Consider the following 25,792-nt stretch of genomic DNA (forward strand, 5'->3'; position numbering starts at 1 on the left):
CAACGAAACTATATGATGCTGGGATTTTCTATGTGGGCAGTTTTTTAATTACTAATTCTCTCTACTTATTATAGATATATTCAGATCTTCTATTTCTTCTTGAGATAGTTTTAGTAGATGGTGTCTTTCTTGGAATTGGTCCATTTTATCTGTCATCTAATTAGTTAGCATATAATTCTTCACAGTATTCCATCATTACCCTTTTAATTTCTTTGTTTTTTTTTTTTTGAGATGGAGTCTCACTCTGTCACCAGGCTGGAGTGCAGTGGTGCAATCTCAGCTCATTGCAACCTCCGCCTCCTGGGTTCAAGAGATTCTCCTGTTCTCCTGGCTCAGCCACCCAAGTACCTGGGATTACAGGCGCCCACCATTATGCCTGGCTAATTTTTGTATTTTTAGTAGAGATGCAGTTTTGCCACGTTTGCCAAGCTGGTCTTGAACTCCTGACCTCAGGTGATCCACCCACCTCAGCCTCCCAAAGTGCTGGGATTACAGGCATGAGCCACTGCACCCAGCCAACCCTTTTTATTTCTGTATGGTTGGTAGTAATGCTCCCTCTTTTCTGATTTTAGAACTTGAGTCTTCTTTTTTTTCTTGATCAGTCTAGCTAGTCACTTTTTTTTTTATCTTTTCAAAGAACTACTTTTGGTTTCATTGATTTCCTCCATTGTTTTTCTGTTCTCTCTTTCATATATTTCTGCTTTAACCTCTATTAGTTTCTATATTAAGCATGTCTTTTTACTTTCTATAGTTTTGATGTTTTGACATCAGGGTCCTTGCTGACACTGGAGGGACTGCCCCCGCCAGGATTAGCCTTTTCCTTAGAGATAGTAAACTCACCTGTGAGTACTCCTTTCATAGGCAAACCAACAAGTCCAAAGTCAATAACCCAGCACCTCCTCTATAACACTGAGGGCCAATACTACACTGCCCTAATCACCTGGGCCAGGTACTAGACAACTAAGAACAGCCCCTCAACCCCAGAACCCCTGAAATTATCTGAACTAGCTACTCCTAAACCTGCTTACCCTGTCTTGTGTGCCTCTTCCCTTGAAAACCACAATCAACACTTTTGTCCACATTTCCCGAGTCACCTGCCTTTTAACTGACTCAGTGCTTCCTCACGTGGCCCCCTCTGGCATGGCATGCCCTCTCCTCTTGGGATCTGTGAGCATAACAAACTATCTTTTCAATGGCAATCATCTTCTGATCTATTGGCCTCACCATACAGGAATAATGATAAAACCTAAATTTTGGCCGGGCGCCATGGCTCACGCCTGTAATCCCAGCACTTTGGGAGGCCAAGGCGGGCAGATCACGAGGTCAGAAGATCGAGACCATCCTGGCTAACACAGTGAAGCCTCGTCTCTACTAAATATACAAAAAAAAAAAAAAAAAAAAAAAAAATTAGCTGGACGAGGTGGCAGGCACCTGTAGTCCCAGCTACTTGGGAGGCTGAGGCAGCAGAATGGCATGAACCTGGGAGGCGGAGCTTGCAGTGAGCCGAGATTGTGCCACTGCACTCCAGCCTGGGCAACAGAGCAAGACTCCATCTCAAAAAAAAAAAGAAAGAAAAAAAGAAAAAAAAAATCTCAATTTTAAAATAGTCTCTTCCTTCTGTTTGCTTTGGGTTTAGTATTCTTCAAGTTTCTTAAAGGAGAATGTTAGCCTATTTATTTAATATCTCTTTTCTGTATAGTACTGCTTTAGTTTTATACCATCAGTTTTGGTATGCTGTGTTTTCTTTTTTATTGATCTCAAAGCATTTTCTAATTTCTTTTGTGATTTCATCTTTGACGTTAATTATTTAGGAGTGTATTGTTTAATTTCCACAAATTTGTGAATTTCCTAAATTTCCTTCTGTTAATGATTTCTAATTTCACTATTTATTCTTAATTTCAAGTGTAGATAAAAATGTCACAGAATCTTAGGCTTGGACAAAGTCTATAGAGAATATCCACCATTACTTCTAATGCCATCCTAGATGATATTAGAGATCTATTTCAACACTTTGGAAGAGATGAAATCAAACGATAAAGTATGATTTGTCCTAGGACTGGACAAAATCATTTATACATGTATTTATACAGCATTTTACAGATTACAAAAAGTACTTTTACATCCACAACAGCATGTAAATAAATAATTTTTAAAAAATATCTTGAATATTACTTGTAACACAAAATAGACAACAAATAAATAGGCAAAAACAAAATACCTGATAGGTGTTGTCAAAACTGTCATACATGAATCTGGTGATCAAAGATGTCTTTCCAACTGAAATGAAATGAAAAGATTTGCTCAGTGAACACATTACATTGGGTTCTCAGCAAATTTTTCTACAGAGAACTGCAATTAAAGTCAATGGGAAATATCTGCAATGGTTCAACTAAAAATAATTAAAACCCATATAGCCCCAAGATTGCCAAAATGACTTTCTCCAAACACAGACAACCAATTCCCAATTTAAAAGCACAGGTAAACAGTATATAGTTAAAAGTTGAAAACACTGTTATTATATACCGACATTCTTAATTCACAAAAGGCCAAGTAAGTGTTTACTTGGCCCTAACAAAAAGAATGGAGGCTTAGGTCCACTTCATCTAGCAAATCAAAGTATAATCCCTGGGAGTAGAAAGGCAAAAGATAGAGAGTCTTAGAAAGGGTATGAGGGCTACAAGAACTACACTGTTTAAGAGTGAGAAAAAGTGGCCAGGCGCGCTCGTTGACGCCTGTAATCCCAGCACCTTGGGAGACCGAGGTGGGTGGATCAGGAGGTCAAGAGATCAAGACCATCCTGGCCAACATGGTGAAACTCTGTCTCTACTAAAAATACAAAACTTAGCTGGGCAGGGTGGTGCACGCCTATAGTCCCAGTTACTCAGGAGCCTGAGGCAGGAGAAAAACTTGAACCTGGGAGATGGAGGTTGCAGTGAGCTGAGTTTTTTTTTTTAAAAAAAAAAGTGAGAAAAACTGACAAGAGAAGCTGCTTTAAAATTCATTTCAAATCAGATAGATCTCTCTACTTCTCTGGCAGAGAATTCCCAAAGACCCATAACTTTACTTTGTATTGTGAGATATATATATTTATTTATTTTTTTTCAGACGGAGTCTCGCTCTGTTGCCAGGCTGGAGTACAGTGGCATGATCTCGGCTCAATGCAACCTCTGCCTCCCGGGTTCACTGATTCTCCTGCCTCAGCCTCCCAAGTAGCTGGGACTACAGGTACATGCCACCACATCCAGCTAATTTTTTTTATTTTTAGTAGAGATGGGGTTTCACCATGGCCAGGATGGTCTTGATCTCTTGACCTTGTGATTCGCTCACCTTGGCCTCCCACAGTGCTGGGATTATAGGTGTGCACCACTGTGCCTGCCTTGTATTGATATTTTTAGGTTAATCCACATGAAAGTGTCACAAGGTCAAAAGTAGTGGAATGCTGGCAATTTCTTCACCAATAAGCACATTCTCCAAGGGCAAAAACCACACCTGATTGTTTTTCTATTTTGCCAGTGGCTTGGCACAGACTCAAAATACAAAATGAATGCAAAAAAAATTATTGATTAGAAAGGAACTGGGTAAATCGACATCTCTAATACTCCCCAAAATGTACTTTTTGGGAGGATAAGAACCATACCTAGTCATTCATATTTTATTGTGAATTAAGTAACTTTTGATTTCAAACCAATTTTTAGAGACCAGATCTGGCCTCTACCTCTCCCTCTTATATGCCATATGAAAACCTGAGGGAAAAATTAGGCCAAACAACAAAGAGGCCCACAAAATCACCTACTCCAAAATATCTTATTTAGAAGATCCTAAAATAGCAGGTTGAAGAGAAGAGCTATAACTAGCTTCTGTAGACGTTAGGCAAAAGCAAACTCATATTTGGGAAGAAACCACTTTTTTTTTTTTCCCCTTTGAGACAGAGTCTCACTCTGTTGTTACCCAGGCTGAAGTGCAGTAGTGCAATCATGGCTCACTGCAGCCTCTGTCTCCCAGGCTCAAACATTCCTGCCACCTCAGCCTTGCAAGCAGCTGGAACCACAGACGTGCGCCACCATGCCCAGCTAATTTTTTGTATTTTGGTGGAGACGGGGTTTCACCATGTTGCCCAGGTTGATCTCCAACTGCTGAGCTCCAGCGATCCACCTGCCTTGACCTTCCAAAGTGCGGGGATTATGAGCATGAGCTAACACGCGTGGAGACGGGGTTTCACCATGTTGCCCAGGTTGATCTCCAACTGCTGAGCTCCAGCGATCCACCTGCCTTGACCTTCCAAAGTGCGGGGATTATGAGCATGAGCTAACACACCCGGCCTGGAATATTCTTTACCCTAGGCTCCTGGGGTTCTAGGTGGCCAAGAACATTGTCCAATATCAAAAGAACTTTAAAATGAATTCAAAAACAAAGCATCGGTGGAACCACTCCAGAAAAAGAGTTCTTGTCCAGACTTTGTTGTTGTACAACAAAAGACTGGCAACTGGTGTTTATCTTTTCCCTTCAAGGCTTGGAGTGGGTTAGCAGCTTTATAGATAAGGGCAGTCGAGATCATAAACTTAACCGCATTTGCACAAAAGAGTAAAATAGCCTATCCCTTCTTGCCTTAAATGCTGGTGCTTGTTTGTCTTCCTTACCAATACATGTCTTTTGTGGCATTTTCCCCCCAGAACAGGGTATACTTGTCTGTACTGAAGACCTGTTCAGGCCAGGTGTGGTGGCTCACGCCTGTAATCTCAGCACTTAGGAAGGCTGAGAAAGGTGGATCACTTGAGGTCAGGAGTTCGACACCTGACCAACATGGTGAAACCCCATTTCCACTAAAAATACAAAAATCAGTGGCTCACGCCTGTAATTCCAGCACTTTGGGAGGCCGAGGCAGGTGAATCACGAGGTCAGGAGAGGAGATTGACACCATCCTGGCTAACACGGTGAAACCCCGTCTCTACTAAAAATACAGAAAATTAGCAGGGTGTGGTAGAGGGCACCTGTAGTCCCAGCTACTTGGGAGGCTGAGGCAGGAGAATGGCATGAACCCAGGAGGCGGAGGTTGCAGTGAGCCGAGATCGTGCCACTGTACTACAGTCTGGGCAACACAGCAAGACTCTGTCTCAAAATCAATCAACCAATCAATTAGCCGGGTGTGGGGGCGGGCGCCTTGTAATCCCAGCTACTCAGGAGGCTGAAGCACCAGAATCGATTGAATCTGGGAGGCAGAGATTGCAGTGAGCCAAGAGTGCACCACTGCACTCCAGTCCAGGCGACACAATGAGACTCTGTCTCAAAGCAAACAAACAAACAAACCTGTTCAGGCAGCTATCCTTTCTTCTCAATGATTTTCTTTTTTTTTCCCCAAGACAATGTCTTGCTCGGTCACCCAGGCTGGAGTGCAGTGGCACAATCTCAGCTCACTGCAACCTCCACCTTGTGGGTTCAAGCAATTCTCCTGTCTTAGCTTCCAGAGTATCTGGGATTACAGGTGTGTGCTACCACGCCTGGCTAATTTTTGTATTTTTAGTAGAGACAGGGTTTCACCATGTTGGTCAGGCTGGTCTCAAACTCCTGACCTCGTGATCCGCCTGCCTCGGCCTCCCAAAGTGCTGGGAGGCAGCACTTGAACCCAGGAGGCAAAGGCTGCAGTGAGCTGAGATCACACCATTGCACTCCAGCCTGGGCGACAGAGTGAGACTCCCTCTCAAAAAAAAAAAAAAAGTAAAATAAATAAAAAATAGGGCCAGGCGCCGTGGCTCACGTCTGCAATCCCAACACTTTGGGAGGCCCAGGTGGGCAGATCATGAGGTCAAGAGATCAAGACCATTCTGGCCAACATGGTGATACCCCGTCTCTACTAAAAATACAGAAACATTAGCTGGGCGTGGTGGTGCGTGCCTGTAGTCCCAGTTACTTGCGAGGCTGAGGCAGGAGAATCACTTGAACCCAGGAGGCAGAGGTTGCAGTGAGCCGAGATCGTGCCACTGCACTCCAGTCTGGTGACACAGAAAGACTCTGTCTCAAAAAAAATTTTTTTAATTAAAAAAATAAAGTAAAATAAAAGCTGTATTTTTAAATGCAAGACATTTTGTATTTTTAAAAGAGTACAAGATTTTTGCCTGCCGGCATAGCTATACGGATGGCTACACAAATTTCCCCTTTTTTTAAACAATGGTCCTTATGGTAGATTCATTCACTTTGTCATGGCAGGTAACTGTAGATGCAGACCTTGAGCAATGGTATATATAAAGCAATTCAACAAGTTTTTCTTGTAATGTCATGACTTTTCTCTGCCTTGTGGGAGCACTTCCAGCATCACTAGCGGCACTTCATACGGGTCCCACTGTGTTATTCAAGGTTTGTAGTACACTGCACTAAACATGATGAGAAAAATGAAAGAACTGTGAGAGATCAATCATTCTGATCACTTTTTACTGCAATATGATGTTTACTGGAGAGAAAACTGCTCACTTGGAGATGATTAGAGTTACAGGCATTTTAAACTAATACTCACAACACTTAAGCTCACCACACCACCAACAGGAGGTAGCCACAAAATAATTACGGTACGTACTACAGTTAGTTTTATGCAGTTATAATTTAATACTGAATCTTTATGTTTATTTATATTTCACTCCACTGCAAATGGTACCATGTATGGTCTGTAAGCATAGTGTATACATAAGTTTTAATAAATTTTAATTTTTGCTGGATTATAATCCCAACACTTTGGGAGGCTGAGGCAGGAGGATCACATAAGGTCAGGAGTTCAAAACCAGCCTGGCCAACATGTTGAAACCCCATCTCTACCAAAAATATAAAAATAGCCAGGCATGGTGGCAGGCGCCTGTAATCCCAGCTACTAGGGAGGTTGAGGCAGGAGAATCGCTTGAACCCAGGTTGTGGTAAGCCGAGATCATGCCATTTGACTCCAGCCTGGGTGATAAGGGCAAAACTCCGTCTCAAAAAATAATAGTAAATTTTATTTTATTTTATTTTTTTTGAAATGGAGTCTTGCTCTGTGGCCCAGGTTGGAATGCAATGGTGCACTCTCAGCTCAACGCAGTCTCCACCTCCTGAGTTTAAGCAATTCTCTTGCCTCAGCCTCCTGAGTAGCTGGGATCAGAGGCCTATACCACCACGCCCGGCTAATTTTTGTATTTTTAGTAGAGATGGGGTTTCACCATGTTGGCCAGCCTGGTCTCAAACTCCTGACCACAAGTGATCTATCTGCCTCGGCTTCCCAAAGTGCTGGGATTACAGGCATGAGCCACTGAGCCCCGCCAAATTTTAATTTTTTATAATAGATTTGTCTACATATTTTATAGTAGTAAATGATAAAATCAACCTGTATTTAAATATATTTTATGCATTTACAAAATACCTTTTTCTTAATCTTTTTCAATATTTTTAGGCTACACAGTTCACAAATTTTTCAAAATGTCACAAATCTCCAAAAAAAAGTCCAATGTATTTACTGAAAAAAATCCATATATAAGTGGACTCTTGCAGTTCAAACCAGTGCTATACACAAGGAGCAGTGGTTCATGCTTGTAATCCCAGCACTTCAGGCATTTGAGGCAAGAGGAACCACACAAGGAGCAGTGGTTCATGCTTGTAATCCCAGCACTTCAGGCATTTGAGGCAAGAGGATCCCTTGAGCTCAGGAATTTGAGGATGCAGTGAGCCAGGATCATGCCACTGCACTCCAGCCTGGGCAAAAGAGTGAGACCCTATCTCCAAAAAAAAAAAAAAAAAAAAGGGCGGGGGTTGACTCCTATTGTTCAAGGGTCAAGTGTATATACTTTAATCCTAATCCTTAAGCTTTCCAAAATAAGTAAGGTAGAGACCTTTCTTTTTGTTTTTTGTTTTTGTTTGTTTGGAGACAAGTCTCGCTGTCACCCAGGGTGGAGTGCAGTGGTGGCACAAATCTCAGCTCACTGCAAGCTTCACCTCCCGGGTTCACTCCATTCTCCTACCTCAGCCTCCCAAGTAGCTGGGACTATAGATGCCCACCACCATGCCTAGCTAATTTTTTTGAATTTTTAGTGGAGACGGGGTTTCACTGTTTTAGCCAGGATGGTCTCGATCTTCTGACCTCGTGATCGGCCTGCCTCGGCCTCCCAAAGTGCTGGGATTACAGGCGTGAGCCACTGTGCCCGGCCTAAAGATCTAATTCTTTTCTGACAACTTCTGCTTAAGAAAAAGCTTTGATTTTGCTAGCAAGAAAAAGGTACCACTGAAATGGGATTATGCTGTACAGTTAATCTGATCAAATGAATTTTTTTAACTGATAGGTAGAAAAGATGATTTCAGAGAAATCTTAAATTGACCCTACTTCCTTATTGCCCCAATCCTTTTCAAAACACTCTTCACTGATGAAAGCCACACCTAGAATTAAAGATCACATCCTTGTTCTGGGAGTTTGCCTCTGAAACTGTAGTAAAATCTATGGCCTAAGTAAGTTTATTTTATGAGCCAGGCATGGTGGCTCATGCCTGTAATCCCAGCACTTTGAGAGGCCGAGGTGGACAGACCACTTGAGCTCACAAGAACAAGACCAGCCTGGGCAGCATGGTGAAACTCTGCCTCTACAAAATATACAGAAATTAGCCAGGCATGGTGGTGTGCACCCTGTAGTCCCGGCTACCTGGGAGGCTGAGGTAGGAGGATGGCTTGAGCCCAGGAGGTAAAAGTTGTAGTGAGCCTAAATCGTGCCATTGTACTCCAGCCTGGGTGATAGAGCCAGACCTTGTCTCAAAGAAAAAAAAAAAAGAAAAAGAAAAAACAAGCTTATTTTATGGAAATACTTAAGATGAACTTAGGAAGGTGCCGGTAAAATGTTCTTATAAAAATAAAAATCTTTTAGGCCTTGAGCAGTGGCTCATACTTGTAAGCCAAGCACTTTGGGAGGCTAAGTAGGAGAGCTGCTTAAGTGTAGGAGTTAGAGACCAGCTGGAGCAACATAGTAAGACTCCGTCTCTATAAAAAATTGTAAAAGTTATCTGGGCGGCCGGGCGCGGTGGCTCAAGCCTGTAATCCCAGCACTTTGGGAGGCCGAGGCGGGTGGATCACAAGGTCAGGAGATCGAGACTATCCTGGCTAACATGGTGAAACCCCGTCTCTACTAAAAATACAAAAAACTAGCCGGGCGTGGTGGCGGGCGCCTGTAGTCTCAGCTACTTGGGAGGCTGAGGCGGGAGAATGGCGTGAACCCGGGAGGCGGAGCTTGCAGTGAGCCGAGATCACGCCACTGCACTCCAGCCTGGGAGACACAGCGAGACTCCGTCTCAAAAAAAAAAAAAAAAAAAAAAAGTTATCTGGGCATGCTGGTGTGCACCTGTAGTCCCAGCTACTCAGGAGGTTGAAGTGAGAGGACCGCATAAGCCCCTAAGGTCCAGCCTGCAGTGAGCTGAGATCACAAAATTGCACTCCAGCCTAAGTAACAGAGAGACCAAGTCTCTTTAAAAATAAGTAGGCCAGGCCGGGCGCGGCGGCTCACGCCTGTAATCACAGCACTTTGGGAGGTCGAGGCAGGTGGATCACGAGGTCAGGAGATCGAGACCATTCTGGCTGACACAGTGAAACCCTGTCTCTACTAAAAATACAAAAAAATTAGCTGGCTGTGGTGGCGGGCGCCCGTAATCCCAGCTACTAGGGAGGCTGAGGCAGAAGAATGGCATGAACCCGCGAGGTGGAGCTTGCAGTGAGCCGAGATCGTGCCACTGCAGTCCAGCCTGGGTGACAGAGTGAGACTGTCTCAAAAAAATAATAATAATAATTTTAAAAATAAATAAATAAATAGGCCAGGTGCGGTGGCTCATGCCTGTAATCCCAGCACTTTGGGAGGCCGAGGTAGGTGGATCACCTGACGTCAGGAGTTCGAGACCAGCCTGGCCAACATGGTGAAAACCTGTCTCTACCAGAATTACAAAAATTAACCAGGCATGGTGGCAAGTGCCTATAATCCAGCTACTCAGGAGGCTGAGGCAGGAGAACTGCTTGAACCCAGGGGCCAGAGCTTACAGTGAGCCAAGATCACACCACTGCACTCCAGCCTGGGCTACAGAATGAGACTCCATCTCAAAAAACAAGTAAATAAATAAAATAAATAAGGCCGGGGATAGTGGCTCACACCTGTAATCCCAACACTTTGGAAGGCTGAGATGGGAAGATCACCTAAGGTCAGGAGTTCGAGACCAGCCTGGCCAACATGGCAAAACCCCATCTCTACTAAAAATACAAAAATTAGCTGGCGTGGTGATGTGCGCCTGTAATCCCAGCTACTCAGGAGGCTGAGGCAGGAGAATCCCTTGAACCCGGAAGATGGAGGTTACAGTGAGCTGAGATCATGCCACTGCGCTATAGCCTGGGAGACAGGGTAAGACACTATCTCAAAAAAATAAAATAAAATAATAAATAAATAAATAAAGATAATGGACAAATTGTGGCATAGTCATAAAATGAAATATTACAATGGCAAAATATCCTAATATGTAAAACCACATGAACAAATTTCAGACACTACATGAGTGAAAGAGGCCAGATACAAAAGAATATATACTCTATAATTCTATTTATATGAAGTTCAAAACTGGCAGAATTAATGCTGATAGAAGTCAGAAAAGTTGTAAAGGGTTTCTAACTGAGAAAGGGAGCCAAGGAATCTTCTAAGTGCTGGTATTAATAGTTACAAGGGTGAATAAAAAGGTAAAATTTCCAACAAGCCATATACTTAAAATTTGTCTACTTTATGCCCTTTACTGGATATTATACATATTAAAATAAAATCTTTTTCTCAAAGAGTAAAACACTTTATTACATATGTATCATTCCCAATAAAAAGTGTATATATGTATGTGGCTATCAAGTACCCCTGATACGCTGTGACAAGAAGGGCATTTCACCTCGTGAAGTGAGAAAAACTCCAGTTTAATAGCGGAGAAAAATTTACCCATTTTATCAAGTTTTTTTTGTTGTTTGTTTTTGAGACAGTTTCACTCTGTCACCCAGGCTGGAGTGCAGTGACACGATCTCAGCTCACTGCAACCTCTGCCTCCCAGGTTCAAGCGATTGTCCTGCCTCAGCCTCCTGAATAGCTGAGATTACAGGCGCCCGCCACCACGTCCAGCTAGTTTTTGTATTTCTAGTAGAGACGGAGTTTCACCATGTTGGCCAGGCTGGTCTTGAACTCCTGACCGCAGGTGATACACCTGCCTCAGCCCCTCAAAGAGCTGGGATTACAGGCTTGAGCCACCGCACCTGGTCAGTTTATCCAGTTTCATAGTGAGAAAAAAAACTGACAAACCCAAATTGGAGATAAATCTACAGCAGTAGTTACCAACCTTTTTGGCACCAGGGACCAGTTTCGTGGAAAACAATTTTTCTATGGGTGTGGGGGAGGAGGAACGGTGGATGGTTTCAGGATGAAACTGTTCTACCTCAGATCATCAGGCATTAGATTCTCATAAGGAGCATGCAACTTAGATCCCTCACATGCACAGTTCAAGATAGGGTTCTCGCTCCTATGAGAATACCACACCAGCACTGATCTGACAGGAGGTGGAGCTCAGGCCCACTGCTCACCTTCTGCAGTGAGGCCTGGTTCCTAATAGGAGAAATCCAGAATCTAGGAGAAAAAAAACTAAAGGAGAATGTCTCTCAGTAAAAGTAGGTAGGAGCAAGACAACTATAAGTTGAGTATCTCTTATCCAAAATGCTCAGAACCATAAATATTTCAGATTTTGGAAAATGTGCATTACACTTGGGCATCCTTAATCCAAAATCCTGAAATGAGAAATGCTCCAAAGAGCATTTCCTTTGAAAGTCATGTCTAAATATAAAATTTTGATGCATGTATTTGTAAATCATCTCTTAAAAACTACATTTGCATTCACTATGCTGTCTCAATGCAATCTTCAGAAACAAAATAGAAATTCTAGCACAATTTCAACATTTATAATAACATTCCTGAAATCACACCATCTGCACCATGCTAATTACACACTCTTGTAATTCTGTGAAGGCCAGACATGACAATGATCTCAGTGGGATTCACATTCCATTTGACTGTATTAACAACCACCGGCAAACAACTTGGGTATAAATCCTGAATCAAATGATAGGGCTAAATCTTCGAAACGTCTGTAGCCCAGGGCAAATATAATAGAAAAATAATCCTACTCACTTATATTTCTTCATTTTAATGAGAACATATTAAATGCCAGGGACTGAAAAATGGCTGGGGATATAAAAACAATCAGAACATAGTACTTGCTAAGGTTAAGTCAGAGAGACAAAAAATTACTGCAGTGTGATTAAAAAGTACAAGAGTATGTTGTGAACAGGGCAGTCTTCTGTTATGAGGTGAGAAGGTAAAGAAAAACTTTCCAGAGAAAAATGACTTTAAACCTGAGGTCTGAAGGAGAGACTTTAGCTAGAAGAAAAAGAATGTATCTCAGGCCTTTAACAAGTACTGTGAGTATTAGACAGTTAACTTAGGAAGCTTTATTTATTTTTCCAATCTTATTTGGAAAGAAATAAATTTAAATATGTAACTCTACTTATATGAGATTACCTAAATTCTTCAAGAATAAATCAGACAAGTAAATCTGTAATGAGCCATATGCAGGACATAACCTTGAAGTTACAGGTCCTCTAACAGGATTTTGCTGCTAATATCAAACCTATCCCAACCTCAAACATCTACTTGAGAGAATAAGCAATATTTGAGGTGGCAGTTTCTGGAATCCCAACAATGCCTTAAAAAAAAAAAAAGAGAGAGAGATAAATCACATACCATACAATTCACTATATTTTTTTGAAACAGAGTGCAGTGGCATAATCATGGCTCACCATGGCCTCAACCACCTGAGTTGAAATAATCCTCTGACCTCAGCCTCCAGTGTAGCAGATGCTACAGGTAGAAAGTGCTGGGATTACAGATACGAGAAATTCACCCTTTTAAGACCAGGTGTGGTGGTTCACAGCTGTAATCTCAGCACTTTGGGAGGCCAAGGCGGGCAGATGACTTGAGGTCAGGAGTTTGAGATCAGCCTGGCCAACATGGTGAAACCCCATCTCTACTAAAAATACAAAACTTAGGCCAGGTGCGGTGGCTCAAGCCTGTAATCCCAGCACTTTGGGAGGCCGAGATGGGCGGATCACTAGGTCAGGAGATCGAGATCATCCTGGCTAACACGGTGAAACCCTGTCTCTACTAAAAAACGCAAAATAACTAGCCGGGCAAGGTGGTGGACGCCTGTAGTCCCAGCTACTCGGGAGGCTGAGGCAGGAGAATGGCATAAACCCAGGAGGCGGAGCTTGCAGTGAACTGAGATCCGGCCACTACACTCCAGCCTGGGCGATAGAGTGAGACTCTGTCTCAAAAAAACAAACAAACAAACAAAAAATAAAAAACAAAAAACAAAACTTAGCTGGGCGTGGTGGCAGAGACCTGTAATCTCAGCTACTTGGGAGGCTGAGTCAGGTGAACTGCTTGAACCTGGGAGGCGAAGGTTGTAGTGAGCCGAGATTGCACCACTGCACTCCAGCCTGGGCAACAGAGCAAGACTCCGTCTCCATAAAAAAAAAAAAAAAGGCCGGGCGCGGTGGCTCAAGCCTGTAATCCCAGCACTTTGGGAGGCCGAGACGGGTGGATCACGAGGTCAGGAGATCGAGACCATCCTGGCTAACACAGTGAAACCCCGTCTCTACTAAAAAATACAAAAAACTAGCCGGGCGAGGTGGTGGGGCGCCTGTAGTCCCAGCTACTCGGGAGGCTGAGGCAGGAGAATGGCGTAAACCTGGAAGGCGGAGCTTGCAGTGAGCTGAGATCCAGCCACTGCACTCCAGCCTGGGCGACAGAGCGAGACTCCGTCTCAAAAAAAAAAAAAAAAAAAAAAAAAGAAATTCACGAGTGAAAGTAATTTTAGATGAAGGTATTTCCTAATTGAAAACAAGGCAGTTGGCCAGGTACAGAGGCTCATGCCTGTAATCCCAGCACTTTGGGAGGCCAAGGTGGGTGGATCACCTGAGGTCAGAAGTTTGAGACCAGACTGGCCAGCATGGTGAAATTCTGTCTGTACTAAAAATGCAAAAATTAGCCAGGCATTGTGGCTCATGCCTGTAAGCCCAGCTACTTGGGAGGCTGAGGCAGGAGAATCACTTGAGCCTGGGAAGCAAAGGTTGCAGTGAGCCAAGATTACGCCACTGCATTCCAGCCTGGCAACACAGTGAGACTTCGTCTCGAGAAAGAAAAAAAAAACAAAAACAAAACTAGCTGGGTGTGGTGGTACATGCCATTGTCCCAGACACTTGAGAGGTTAAGGTGGGAGGACTGCTTGAGTCCAGGATGTCAAAGCTACAATGAACCATGATCATGCCACTGCAGTCCAGCCTGGGTGACACAGCGAGACACTGTCTCAAAAAAAAAAAAGAAAGAAAGAAAGAAAACAAGTGCTGGGACACAAAGTAAGTCTCAACAATTTTCAAATGTTTGAAATCATACAGAACGTGTTCTCTGCCCTCAGCAAAACTGAACATGAAATTTATAACTAAAAGATATCCAGAAAATGTTGAAATGTTTGAAAATAACGTAATGTACTTCTAACCCAGAGGTTCAAAAAGAACTCAAAATGGAAATTTAGGCTTGGTGTGTCGGCTCATGTATGTAATCCCACCACTTTGGGAGGCTGAGAAGGATCGAGTGAATACAGGAGTTCAAGATCAGCCAGGGCAAATAAGCAAGACCCTATCTCTACAAAAAAACTTAAAAATTACTAGAGTGTGGTGGCATGCACCTGTAGTCCCCTACCTGGCAGGCCAAAGCAGAAGGACTGCTTGAACCTAGGAGTTTGAGACTGCAGTAAGCTATGATCACGCCACCACACTCTAGCCCGGGTGACAGAGCAAGACCCTGTTTCTAAAAATCATCATCATCTGAGCTAAATGATAATGAAATCATTATAACATATGGCATGCACTACCCATAAGAACCAAAGTGCAGAAACAAGCCAAATGACCATCAACTAATAAACAAAATGTGGCATATAGATACAACGGGATGAAGTATTGATAATATGCTTCAAAATGAATGAATCTTGAAAACACTACACTAACTGAAAGAGGCCAGTCACTAAAAACCACATATTATTGCCAGGTGCAGTTGCTCACGCCTGTAATCCCAGCACTTTGGGAGGCCAAGGCAGGCGGATCATGAGGTCAGGAGTTCAAGACCAGCCTGGCCAACATGGTGAAACCCTGTCTCTACTAATAAAAAAATAGAAAAATTAGTTGGGTGTGGTGGCAGGCACCTGTAACCCCAGCTACTCTCTAACAAAAAATACAAAAATTAGCTGGGCGTGGTGGCGGGCACCTGTAATTCCAGCTACTCAGGAGGCTGAGGCAGAGAACAGCTTAAACCCGGGAGATGGAGGTTGCAGTGAGCTGAGATCACACCATGCACTCCAGCCTGGGCAGCAGAGGGAGACTCCATCTCAAAAAAAGATCACATATTATTAATATATACTAAAAGCCACTAAACTGTATACTTGATACAAGTAAATTGTATGATATGTAAACTTTAGCTCAATAAAGTTGCTATAAAAATTTTTTTTTTTTTTTTTTTTTTGAGACGGAGTCTCGCTGTGTCTCCCAGGCTGGAGTGCAGTGGCGTGATCTCGGCTCACTGCAAGCTCCGCCTCCCGGGTTCACGCCATTCTCCCGCCTCAGCCTCCCAAGTAGCTGAGACTACAGGCGCCCGCCACCACGCCCGGCTAGTTTTTTGTATTTTTAGTAGAGACGGGGTTTCACCATGTTAGCCAGGATAGTCTCGATCTCCTGACCTCGTGATCCACCCGCCTCGGCCTCCCAAAGTGCTGGGATTACAGGCTTGAGCCACCGCGCCCAGCCTAAAGTTGCTATAAAAATTTATGTGGGTGATGGTTGTACTAAATGTGAATGTTATTTTTTATTTATGTTTTACTTATTTATTTACTTTTAATAGAGACAAGGTCTCACTATGTTGCCCAGGCTGGTTTTGAACTCCTGAGCTCAAGCAATCCTCCCACCATGGCCTCCCAAAGTACTAAAATTACAGTCATGGGCCACCATGACTAGCCAGTACTACAGTGTGAATGTTCTTAATGCCACTGAACTACACACTTAAAAATGGCTAACATAGCCAGAGACAGTGGCTCCTGCCTGCAAACCCAGATACTTGGGAAGCTGAAACTGTAGGATGCTTGAGGCAAGAAGTCCAAGGCTAGCCGGACAACACAGCAAAACTCCATCTGCAAAAACATTTAAAAAGAAATTTAGCCAAGCATGGTGGAGTAGACCTGTAGCCCCAGCTACTTGGGAGGGTGAGGCAGGAAGAGTCAAGCCCAAGAATTTGCAGCTACTGCAAATTACGATAGTGCCACTGCACTCCAGCCTAGGCAACAGGGTAAGATCCTGTCTCAAAGTAAAAAATAAAATAAATATCCAATATTGAGGCCAGGTGCGGTGGCACTTTGTTAAGTCGAGGCAGACAGATCACTTGAGCTCAGGAGTTTGAGGCCAGCCTGGGCAACATGGCAAAACCCCGTCTCTATTAAAAATACAAAAATTAGCCGGGCGCGGTGGCTCACGCCTGTAATCCCAGCACTTTGGGAGGCCGAGACGGGCGGATCACGAGGTCAGGAGATCGAGACCATCCTGACTAACACGGTGAAACCCCGTCTCTACTAAAAATACAAAAATTAGCCGGGCGCGGTGGCGGGCGCCTGTAGTCCCAGCTACTCGGGAGGCTGAGGCAGGAGAATGGCGGGAACCCGGGAAGGCGGAGCTTGCAGTGAGTGGAGATCGCGCCATTGCACTCCAGTCTGGGCGACAGAGCGAGACTCCGTCTCAAACAAAAAAAAAAAAAAAAAATACAAAAATTAGCTGGCGTGGTGGCACACACCTGTAGTCCCAGTTACTTGAGAGGCTAAGCCGGAGGATTGCTTGAGCCTGGGAGTCAGAGGCTGCAGTGAACCAAGAATGAACCACTGCACTCCAGCTTGGGCAACAGAGTGAGACTCTTGTCTCAAAAAAAAAAAAAAAATATATATATACACACACACACACACTCACATATATATATGTACGTGTATATATATCTATATATGTGTATATATATCTATATACATGTATATATATGTGTATATATATAATATTGGGGCTGGGTACAGTGGCTCATGTCTGTAATCCCAGCACTTTGGGAGGCCAAGGTGGGCAGATCACTTGAGGTCAGGAGTTCAAGATCAGCCTGGCCATCATGGCGAAATACTGTCTCTACTAAAAATACAAAAATTAGCCAGCTGTGGTGGTGCATGCCTGTAATTCTAGTACTCAGGAGGCTTAGGCATGAGAATCACTTGAACCTGGGAGGTGGAGGCTGCAGGGAGCCAAGATCACAGCACGGCACTCTGGCCTGGGAGACAGAGCGAGACTTCGCAAAAAAAAAAAAAAAAAAAAATATATATATATATATATATATATATATATATATATAAAATAAAATACTGGAACACCAAAGATAACTAAAAAGTAAACTAAAAAAAGGTTGATTAAAAAAATATTTTTTAAGAGATGGGGTCTCACTATATTTCCCAGGTTGGTCCCGAACTCCTAGGCTCAAGTGATCTTCCCACCTCAGCCTCCCAAATGCTGGGATGAGAGTCGTGAGCCACCAATGCACTCAGCCTGATTTTTTACTTTTATTTATTTTTTTGAATCAGGGTCTTGTTCTGTCTCTGGCTGGAGTGTAGTAACACCAATCATGTCTCACTGCAGCATCAAGTTCCTGGGCTCAAGAAATCCTGCCACCTCTAAGGTTGATTATTAAAAGTTATCTAATTATTGGGGCCTCAAGAAAACCGAGGTGTATTAATTTAGAAGATTATTTTTATAAGTGGTAAAGTAAGTCCTCACATAATATATTCTTGAAAGATACCTAGGATTCACAGAATCTAAGACTGGTATTTGCATAAAAAAGAGAAGTCTCAGGCTGGCGCGGTGGCTCATGCCTGTAATTCCAGTACTTTGGGAGGCCAAGGTGGGCGGATCACGAAGTCAGGAGATGGAGACCACCACCCTGGATAACATGGTGAAACCCTGTCTCTACTAAAAAGACAAAAAATTAGCCGGGCTTAGTGACATGTGCCTGTAGTCCCAGCTACTTGGGAGGCTGTGGTAGGAGAATTGCTTGAACCTGGGAGGCAGATTGTTACAGTGAGCAGAGACCGTGCCACTGCAGACCAGCCTGGGCACCAGAGCAAAACTCTGTCTCAAAAAAAAAAAAGAGAAGCCTCAATTAGTCTACAATCTATAACTATGATCAATTCTGACCTGCTTCATAATTCTTGGTCAATAACATTGGCCAGATGGTATTGAACTAGACCAAGTAGATATTTATATTTTTGAATTTGTCCCACAAAAAAACTATAAAAAATTAGTCCGCTATGATAATGGTAGCTTAAATCATATGCTATGATTGTAGCAACAAAAGCCAAGCAAAAAACACTACCTGTAGTCATTGTTCCATCCTGGTAACAAAGACAGTTGAGAAAAGTACCTAGGGATCACAACAGAAAAGCTCAGCGGCAAGCAAAACTCACTGCAATATCATATCCAAGGGCGTCTCACCTAGGTGATGCAATTCTAGAAGAAAACAGAATCAATTAAACCAAACTAATGCTACTTCAATGTCGCTTACCTAGTCAATAACACTAAAGTTTAAAAATCTAGTAGCTTTTCTCTAAGAGACCTAAAATGAATGAAGATTTTTTGTTTCTCCTGAATTTAAAAAAAAAAAAAACTAGCTGGCCAGGAGTGGCAGCTCACGCCTGTAATCCCAGTACTTTGGGAGGCCAAGGCAGAAGGATCACCTGAGGTCAGGAGTTTGAGACTAACCTGGCCAACATGGTGAAACCCCGTCTCTACTAAAAATACACAATTGGCCAGGCATGATGGCACGCGCCTGTAATCCAGCCACTCGGGGGACTGAGGCAGGAGAATCGCTTGAACCTGGGAGGCGGAGGTTGCAGTGAGCCAAGATCGCGCCACTGCACTCCAGCCTGGGCGACAGAGTGAGACTGTCTTAAAAAAAAAAAAAAAAAAAAAAAAAAAAAACCCCTAAACTACACCTATACAATCATATTTAAAACTTCAGAGAATGAATTTGGTTGTATAGAAAATTTATTAAAACAAGTAATTTCAATTTCACATCTATGGCTCAAAAGTTGTTTTTAATAAAAGTGATTTCTCCACAATAATATTTATCAGATCTACAGTATAAATTTCCAGCATGATGAAATAGAGACATCCAAAGTAAAAACAAAAAATATTTACCTTACAAAACAAAATATACTTTTTTAAAATTTTTTTTGAGATGGAGTCTCGCTCTTGTTGCCCAAGCTAGAGTGCAATGACACGATCTTGGCTCACTGCAACCTTCGACTCCTGGGTTCAAGCAATTCTCCCGCCTCAGCCTCCCAAGTACCTGGGATTACAGATGCACGCCACCACGCCTGGCTAATTTTTTCTATTTTTAGTAGAGACGGGGTTTCACCACGTTGGCAAGGCTGGTCTTGAACTCCTGACCTAAGATAATCCACCTACCTCGGCCTCCCAAAGTGCTGGGATTACACGCATGAGCCACTGTTCCTGGCCCAAAATATACTATTACCATATGATCCAGTGACCATGCTCCTTGGTATGTACCCAAAAAAGCTGAAAACTTGTGTCCACACAAAAATCTGCACAAGAAAAAAAAAAAAAGGATGCACATGGATGTTTACAGCTGCTTTTTATTTGTAACTGGCAAAACCTGAAAGCAATCAAAATGTCCTTCAGTAGGTGAATGGATAAACAAACTGTGGTATAGCCACACAATTGAATATGATTTAGCACAAAAAAGAAATACAGTATCAAATCATAAAAAGACATGCCAGAACCTAATGTGAACTATTAAATGAAAATATCCTATCTGAAAAGGAATGCATACATGATCCAGCTACATAATACTCTGGAAAAGACAAAACTGAGGAGACAGTAAAAGTAAAACATCAGGGGTTGCTAGAGGTTGGGAGTGGGGAGAAGTAGGCAGAGAACAGGATGTTTAGAGAAGTGAAAATAGTCCATATAATACTATAATGGTACATACATGTCATTATTTGTCCAAACCCACAGAATACACAATACCAATAATAAATTCTAATGCAAACAATGAATTTTGGGTGATTAATGATGTGTCAATGTCAGTTCATTAACTAATGTATCATTCTAGCAGGGGATGTTGATTACAGGGGAGATTAATGCATGTGTGGAAGCAGGAGATACACAGGAAATATCAGTAAGTTCCTCTCCATTTTGCTATGAACCTAAAACTGATCTAGAAAATGAAATGTTAAAAATTTTCATTTTGGGCCGGGCGCGGTGGCTCAAGCCTGTAATCCTAGCACTTTGGGAGGCCGAGACGGGCGGATCACGAGGTCAGGAGATCGAGACCATCCTGGCTAACACGGTGAAACTCCGTCTCTACTAAAAAATACAAAAAAAACTAGCCGGGCGAGGTGGCAGGCGCCTGTAGTCCCAGCTACTGCAGAGGCTGAGGCAGGAGAATCGCCTAAACCCGGGAGGCAGAGCTTACAGTGAGCTGAGATCCGGCCACTGCACTCCAGCCTGGGCGACAGAGCGAGACTCCGTCTCAAAAAAAAAAAAAAAAAAAAAAAAAAAAAAAAAAAAATTTTCATTTTGTTTTTTTTATTTCTTTTAGACAAGAAGGGAATATGATTTAAAAAGAAAAACAAAATTAAAGCAGAAAAAAATAAAATAGGCTGGGCATGGTGGCTCACGCCTGTAATTTCAGCACATTGGGAGGCCGAGGCAGGAGGATTACTTGAGGTCAGAGGTTCGAGACCAGCCTGGTCAATACAGTGGAACCCTGTCTCTACTAAAAATACAAAAATTAGCTGGGCATGGTGGCAGGTGCCTGTAATCCCAGCCACTTGGGAGGCTGAGGCAGGAGAACTGCTTGAACCCAGGAGGGAGAGGCTGCAGTAAGCCGAGATTGTGCCACTGCACTCTAGCCTTGGCAACCGAGTGAGACTCTGTCTCAAAAATAAATAAATAAATAATAACAAAACAAAACAGAAACAGGGTCTGGCTATGGCTGCCCAGCCTTGTCTCAAACTTCTGGATTCAAGTGATCATCTCACCTATGCTTCCCAAAGTGCTGTGATTACAGGCGTGAGCCACCACACCTAGACAAAAAAACCTGTTTACATAAAAGTTGCAGACAAGAAAGATACATAATGGTAAAGACAGACTACTGATTACTCTTATCAAAGAAAAACAGGCCGGGCGTGGTGGCTCATGCCTATAATCCCAGCACATTGGGAGGCCAAGGCAGGTGGATCACCTGAGGTCAGGAGTTCGAGACCAGCCTGACCAACATGAAGAAACCCTGTGTCTACTAAAAATACAAAATTAGCCGGACGTGGTAGCACATGCCTATAATCCCAGCTATTTGGGAGGCTGATGCAGAAGAATCACTTGAACCCGGGAGGTGGAGGTTGCAGTGAACTGAGATCGCCCCATTGACTCCAGCCTGGGCAACAGGAGTGAAAATCCGTTTCAAAAAAAAAAGAAAGAAAGAAAAGAAAAAAAAAGTAAACAAATATATTAATGTTCGAACGGCTATTTCTCACTTCATTCCAAAACTATTAAATGCTAGGAAATAAGGAGGGTGGGGGATAAGTATGCAAAAACAAATACAAGTAAAGCCCTGACCTGAAAGGAGCTTACAATCCACCGAAGAAAACAAGCACGCACACATACAAGAGAGTGAACAAGATAAGAAAGCACTGTAAGGCAGTGACTCACGCCTGTAATCCCTTTGGGAGGCCAAGGCAGGCAGATCACTCAGGAGTTCGAGACCAGCCTGGGCAGCATGGTGAAATCCCGTCTCTACTAAAAATCCAAAAAAAAATTTAGTCCGGTGTGGTGGTGGGCACGTGTAATCCCAGCTACTCGAGAGGCTGAGGCAGGAGAACAGCTTGAATGCGAGAGGCAGAGGTTGCAATGAGCTAAGATCGCGCCACTATACTCCAGACTAAGCAACAGAGCAAGACTCTGTCTTAAAAAAAAAAAAAAGGCCGGGCGCGGTGGCTCAAGCCTGTAATCCCAGCACTTTGGGAGGCTGAGACGGGCGGATCACAAGGTCAGGAGATCGAGACCATCCTGGCTAACACGGCGAAACCCCGTCTCTACTAAAAACACAAAAAATTAGCCGGGCGAGGTGGCGGCGCCTGTGGTCCCAGCTACTCGGGAGGCTGAGGCAGGAGAATGGCGGCAACCCGGGAGGCGGAGCTTGCAGTGAGCTGAGATCTGGCCACTGCACTCCAGCCTGGGCGACAGAGCGAGACTCCGTCTCAAAAAAAAAAAAAAAAAAAAAAAAAAAAAGGCCGGGCGCGGTGGCTCAGGCCTGTAATCCCAGCACTTTGGGAGGCCGAGGTGGGTGGATCACGAGGTCAGGAGATCGGGACCATCTGGCTAACATGGTGAAACCCCGTCTCTGCTAAAAATACAAAAGAAAAATTAGTCGGGCGTGGTAGCAGGCGCCTGTAGTCCCAGCTACTCGGGAGGCTGAGGCAGGAGGATGGCGTGAAGCCGGGAGGCAAAGCTTGCAGTAAGCCGGTATTGCGCCACTGCACTCCAGCTGGGGGACAGAGCGAGACTCCGTTTCAAAAAAAAAAAAAAAGAAATTTTTTTTTGTCTTATACAAAAGTTATAAAAATAGTACAGAGAATTTCAGTATACCTTTTACCTGGCTTCCTCTAAGATAAAATCTTTTTTTTTTTTTTTTTTTCCGAGATGGAGTCTTGCTCTATTGCCCAGGCTGGAGTACAGTGGTGTGATCTTGGCTCACTGCAATCTCCACCTCCTGGCTTCAAGCAATTCTCCTGCCTTGGCCTCCCAAATAGTTGGTATTCCAGGTGCCCAACCATGCTCGGTTAATTTTTGCATTTTTAGTAGAGACTGGGTTTCACCATGTTGGCCAGGCTGGTCTCAAACTCCGGACCTCGTGATTGGTCCACCTTGGCCTCCCAAAGTGCTGGGAATTACAGCCGTGAGACACCACGCCCGGCCAGCCTCTAAGATAAAATCTTACATAACCACGGCACAATTATCAAAACTAAGAAATTAACGGTGATATCATGTTATTAACTAAACTACGTAACTAACTTAGAATTTCACCCATTTTTCTACTAATGCCCTTTTTCTGTTCCAAGATGTCATCCAGGATCCCACATTGCATTTAGTTGTCATGTCTCCTTGGTCTCCTCTGATTTGTGAGATTTTCGCCATTTTCCCTTGTTTTTGTGACATGGACACTTTTGAATAACACTGGGCAGTTGTTTCACGTAATGTTCCTCAATTTGGATTTGTCTGATGTTTTCTCAAGATTAGACAGAGATCATGCATTCTTGGCAAAACTACCACAGAATTAATGTGCCTTTCTCAGTGCATTATAACAGAGGATACATAATGGCTCATTATCTTATTCCTAAAGATGTCAACCTTAATCACGTGGTTACTGGTGGTGTCTGCAGTGTTTCTTCACCCTAAAGTTAATGTTTTTCCCTTTGTAAATAACAACTACATTGGGGAAGACACTTTGAGACGATGCATTGTGTTCTCAAACTTTTGCCCACCAATTTTAAAATTCATCAAAGGGATCTTACCTGCAGCAATTACTAATGTGGTATTCTAATGGTGATTTTTAAATTTACCTCATTCTGTCTGTATTTGTTAACTGGAATTCTTTTAAAGGAAGAGCTGTCACTTCTTCATATTATTATGAACTCATGGATATTTTAATTCTCTAATAGATCCTGAAATATTAAGCTCAAAAATATGTAAAGGAACGAACAGTATCCCAAAAATAAAGGCCTCTATGAGCAATTATATACAAAAATGTCAAGAATATTTCAGTAAGGAGGTCTTCCTCTTTGAGCAGCCATAGCAAAATAGTTACAATATGATGTGTGGAGTTTGCTTTAAAATAACCCACTTTTAGCCGGGCGCGGTGGCTCAAGCCTGTAATCCCAGCACTTTGGGAGGCTGAGACGGGCGGATCACGAGGTCAGGAGATCGAGACCATCCTGGCTAACACAGTGAAACCCCGTCTCTACTAAAAAATACAAAAAACTAGCCGGGCGAGGTGGTGGGCGCCTGTAGTCCCAGCTACTCGGGAGGCTGAGGCAGGAGAATGGCGTAGACCCGGGAGGCGGAGCTTGCAGTGAGCTGAGATCCGGCCACTGCACTCCAGCCTGGGCGACAGAGCGAGACTCCGTCTCCAAAAAAAAAAAAATAAATAAATAAATAAATAAATAAAATAACCCACTTTTAGGCCGGGCGCGGTGGCTCAAGCCTGTAATCCCAGCACTTCGGGAGGCTGAGACAGGCGGATCATGAGGTCAGGAGATCAAGACCATCCTGGCTAACACGGTGAAACCCCATCTCTACTAAAAAATACAAAAAATTAGCCGGGCGAGGTGGCGGGCGCCTGTAGTCCCAGCTACTCGGGAGGCTGAGGCAGGAGAATGGCGTGAACCCGGGAGGCAGAGCTTGCAGTGAGCTGAGATCGCGCCACTGCACTCCAGCCTGGGCGACAGAGCGAGACTCCATCTAAAAAACAAAAACAAAAACAAAACAAAACAAAAAAACCCACTTTTCCCAAGAGTTCAAGGTTACAGCAAGCTATGACTGCACCACTGCAATCCAGCCTAGGTGACAGAGTGAGACCCTGTCTCTAAAAAATAAATAAATATATAAAATAACCCACTTTGATACAGAGGTTGGGAATGCTATATAGATGAAAAAAAAACTAAGATATGAGTTAATAATTATTAAAGCTGTGTAACAGCTAACAGGGGCTCCTGATGCGAGTCTCCGTAATTTTTTTTTTTTTTTTTTTTGAGACGGAGTCTCGCTCTGTCGCCCAGGCTGGAGTGCAGTGGCGTGATCTCAGCTCACTGCAAGCTCCGCCTCCCGTGTTCCCGCCATTCTCCTGGCTCAGCCTCCCGAGTAGCTGGGACTACAGGCGCCCACAACCGCGCCCGGCTAATTTTTTGTATTTTTAGTAGAGACGGGGTTTCACCGTGGTCTCGATCTCCTGACCTTGTGATCCGCCCGCCTCGGCCTCCCAAAGTGCTGGGATTACAGGCGTGAGCCACCGCGCCCAGCTATTTATACATTCAAATTTTTCTGTAATGAAGAGTCAAAAAATATTTTAAGGACCCCAAAACATAGTATTTAGTTAAATCACAAGTTCACTTTTCAAATATGCCATTTATAACTGTTGTCTATTTCTGAATCCTCCTTCTTCCCCCCAAAATTCTACCAAAACTAACTTTAAAAAATTATGGATTAGGTCGGGCACTGTGGCTCATGCCTGTAATTCCAGCACTTTGGAAGGCCAAGGTGGGCAGATCAGATTGAGGTGAGGAGTTCGAGACCAGCCTCGCCAATATGATGACACCCCATCTCTACTAAAAATAAAAAAATTAACCAGGCATGGTGGCACACGCCTGTAATCCCAGCTACTCGGGAGGCTGAGGCACGAGAATCTCTTGAACCCAGGAGGCAGAGCTTGCAGTGAGCCGAAATCATGACACTGCACTCCAGCCTGGACAACAGAACAAGACTCTATCTCAAAAAAAGAAAAAAAGAAATGCGGTATACATCTACCATGGAATACTACTAAGCCATA

The 25,792-nt window shown here is 43.4% G+C and overlaps 2 protein-coding genes across 4 annotated transcripts in view; one reads left to right on the forward strand and one right to left on the reverse strand.

Annotated features, from left to right (window-relative positions):
- The window catches only part of MRPL48 (mitochondrial ribosomal protein L48), a 525,613-nt gene that overhangs the window by 371,285 nt on the left and 128,536 nt on the right, over positions 1 to 25,792 (forward strand). The window lies entirely within an intron of this gene.
- Positions 1 to 25,792, reverse strand: part of RAB6A (RAB6A, member RAS oncogene family) — a 94,329-nt gene that overhangs the window by 57,474 nt on the left and 11,063 nt on the right. For both annotated transcript variants that reach the window (XM_050756463.1, XM_050756464.1), the window contains exon 2: positions 2,219 to 2,277. In XM_050756463.1, coding sequence (XP_050612420.1) covers positions 2,219 to 2,277 — 59 coding nt within the window. The remainder of the gene's footprint in view (positions 1 to 2,218; positions 2,278 to 25,792) is intronic.

Source organism: Macaca thibetana, chromosome 14 (genome assembly GCF_024542745.1).
Source record: "Macaca thibetana thibetana isolate TM-01 chromosome 14, ASM2454274v1, whole genome shotgun sequence".
NCBI classification, from domain to species: domain Eukaryota; kingdom Metazoa; phylum Chordata; class Mammalia; order Primates; family Cercopithecidae; genus Macaca; species Macaca thibetana.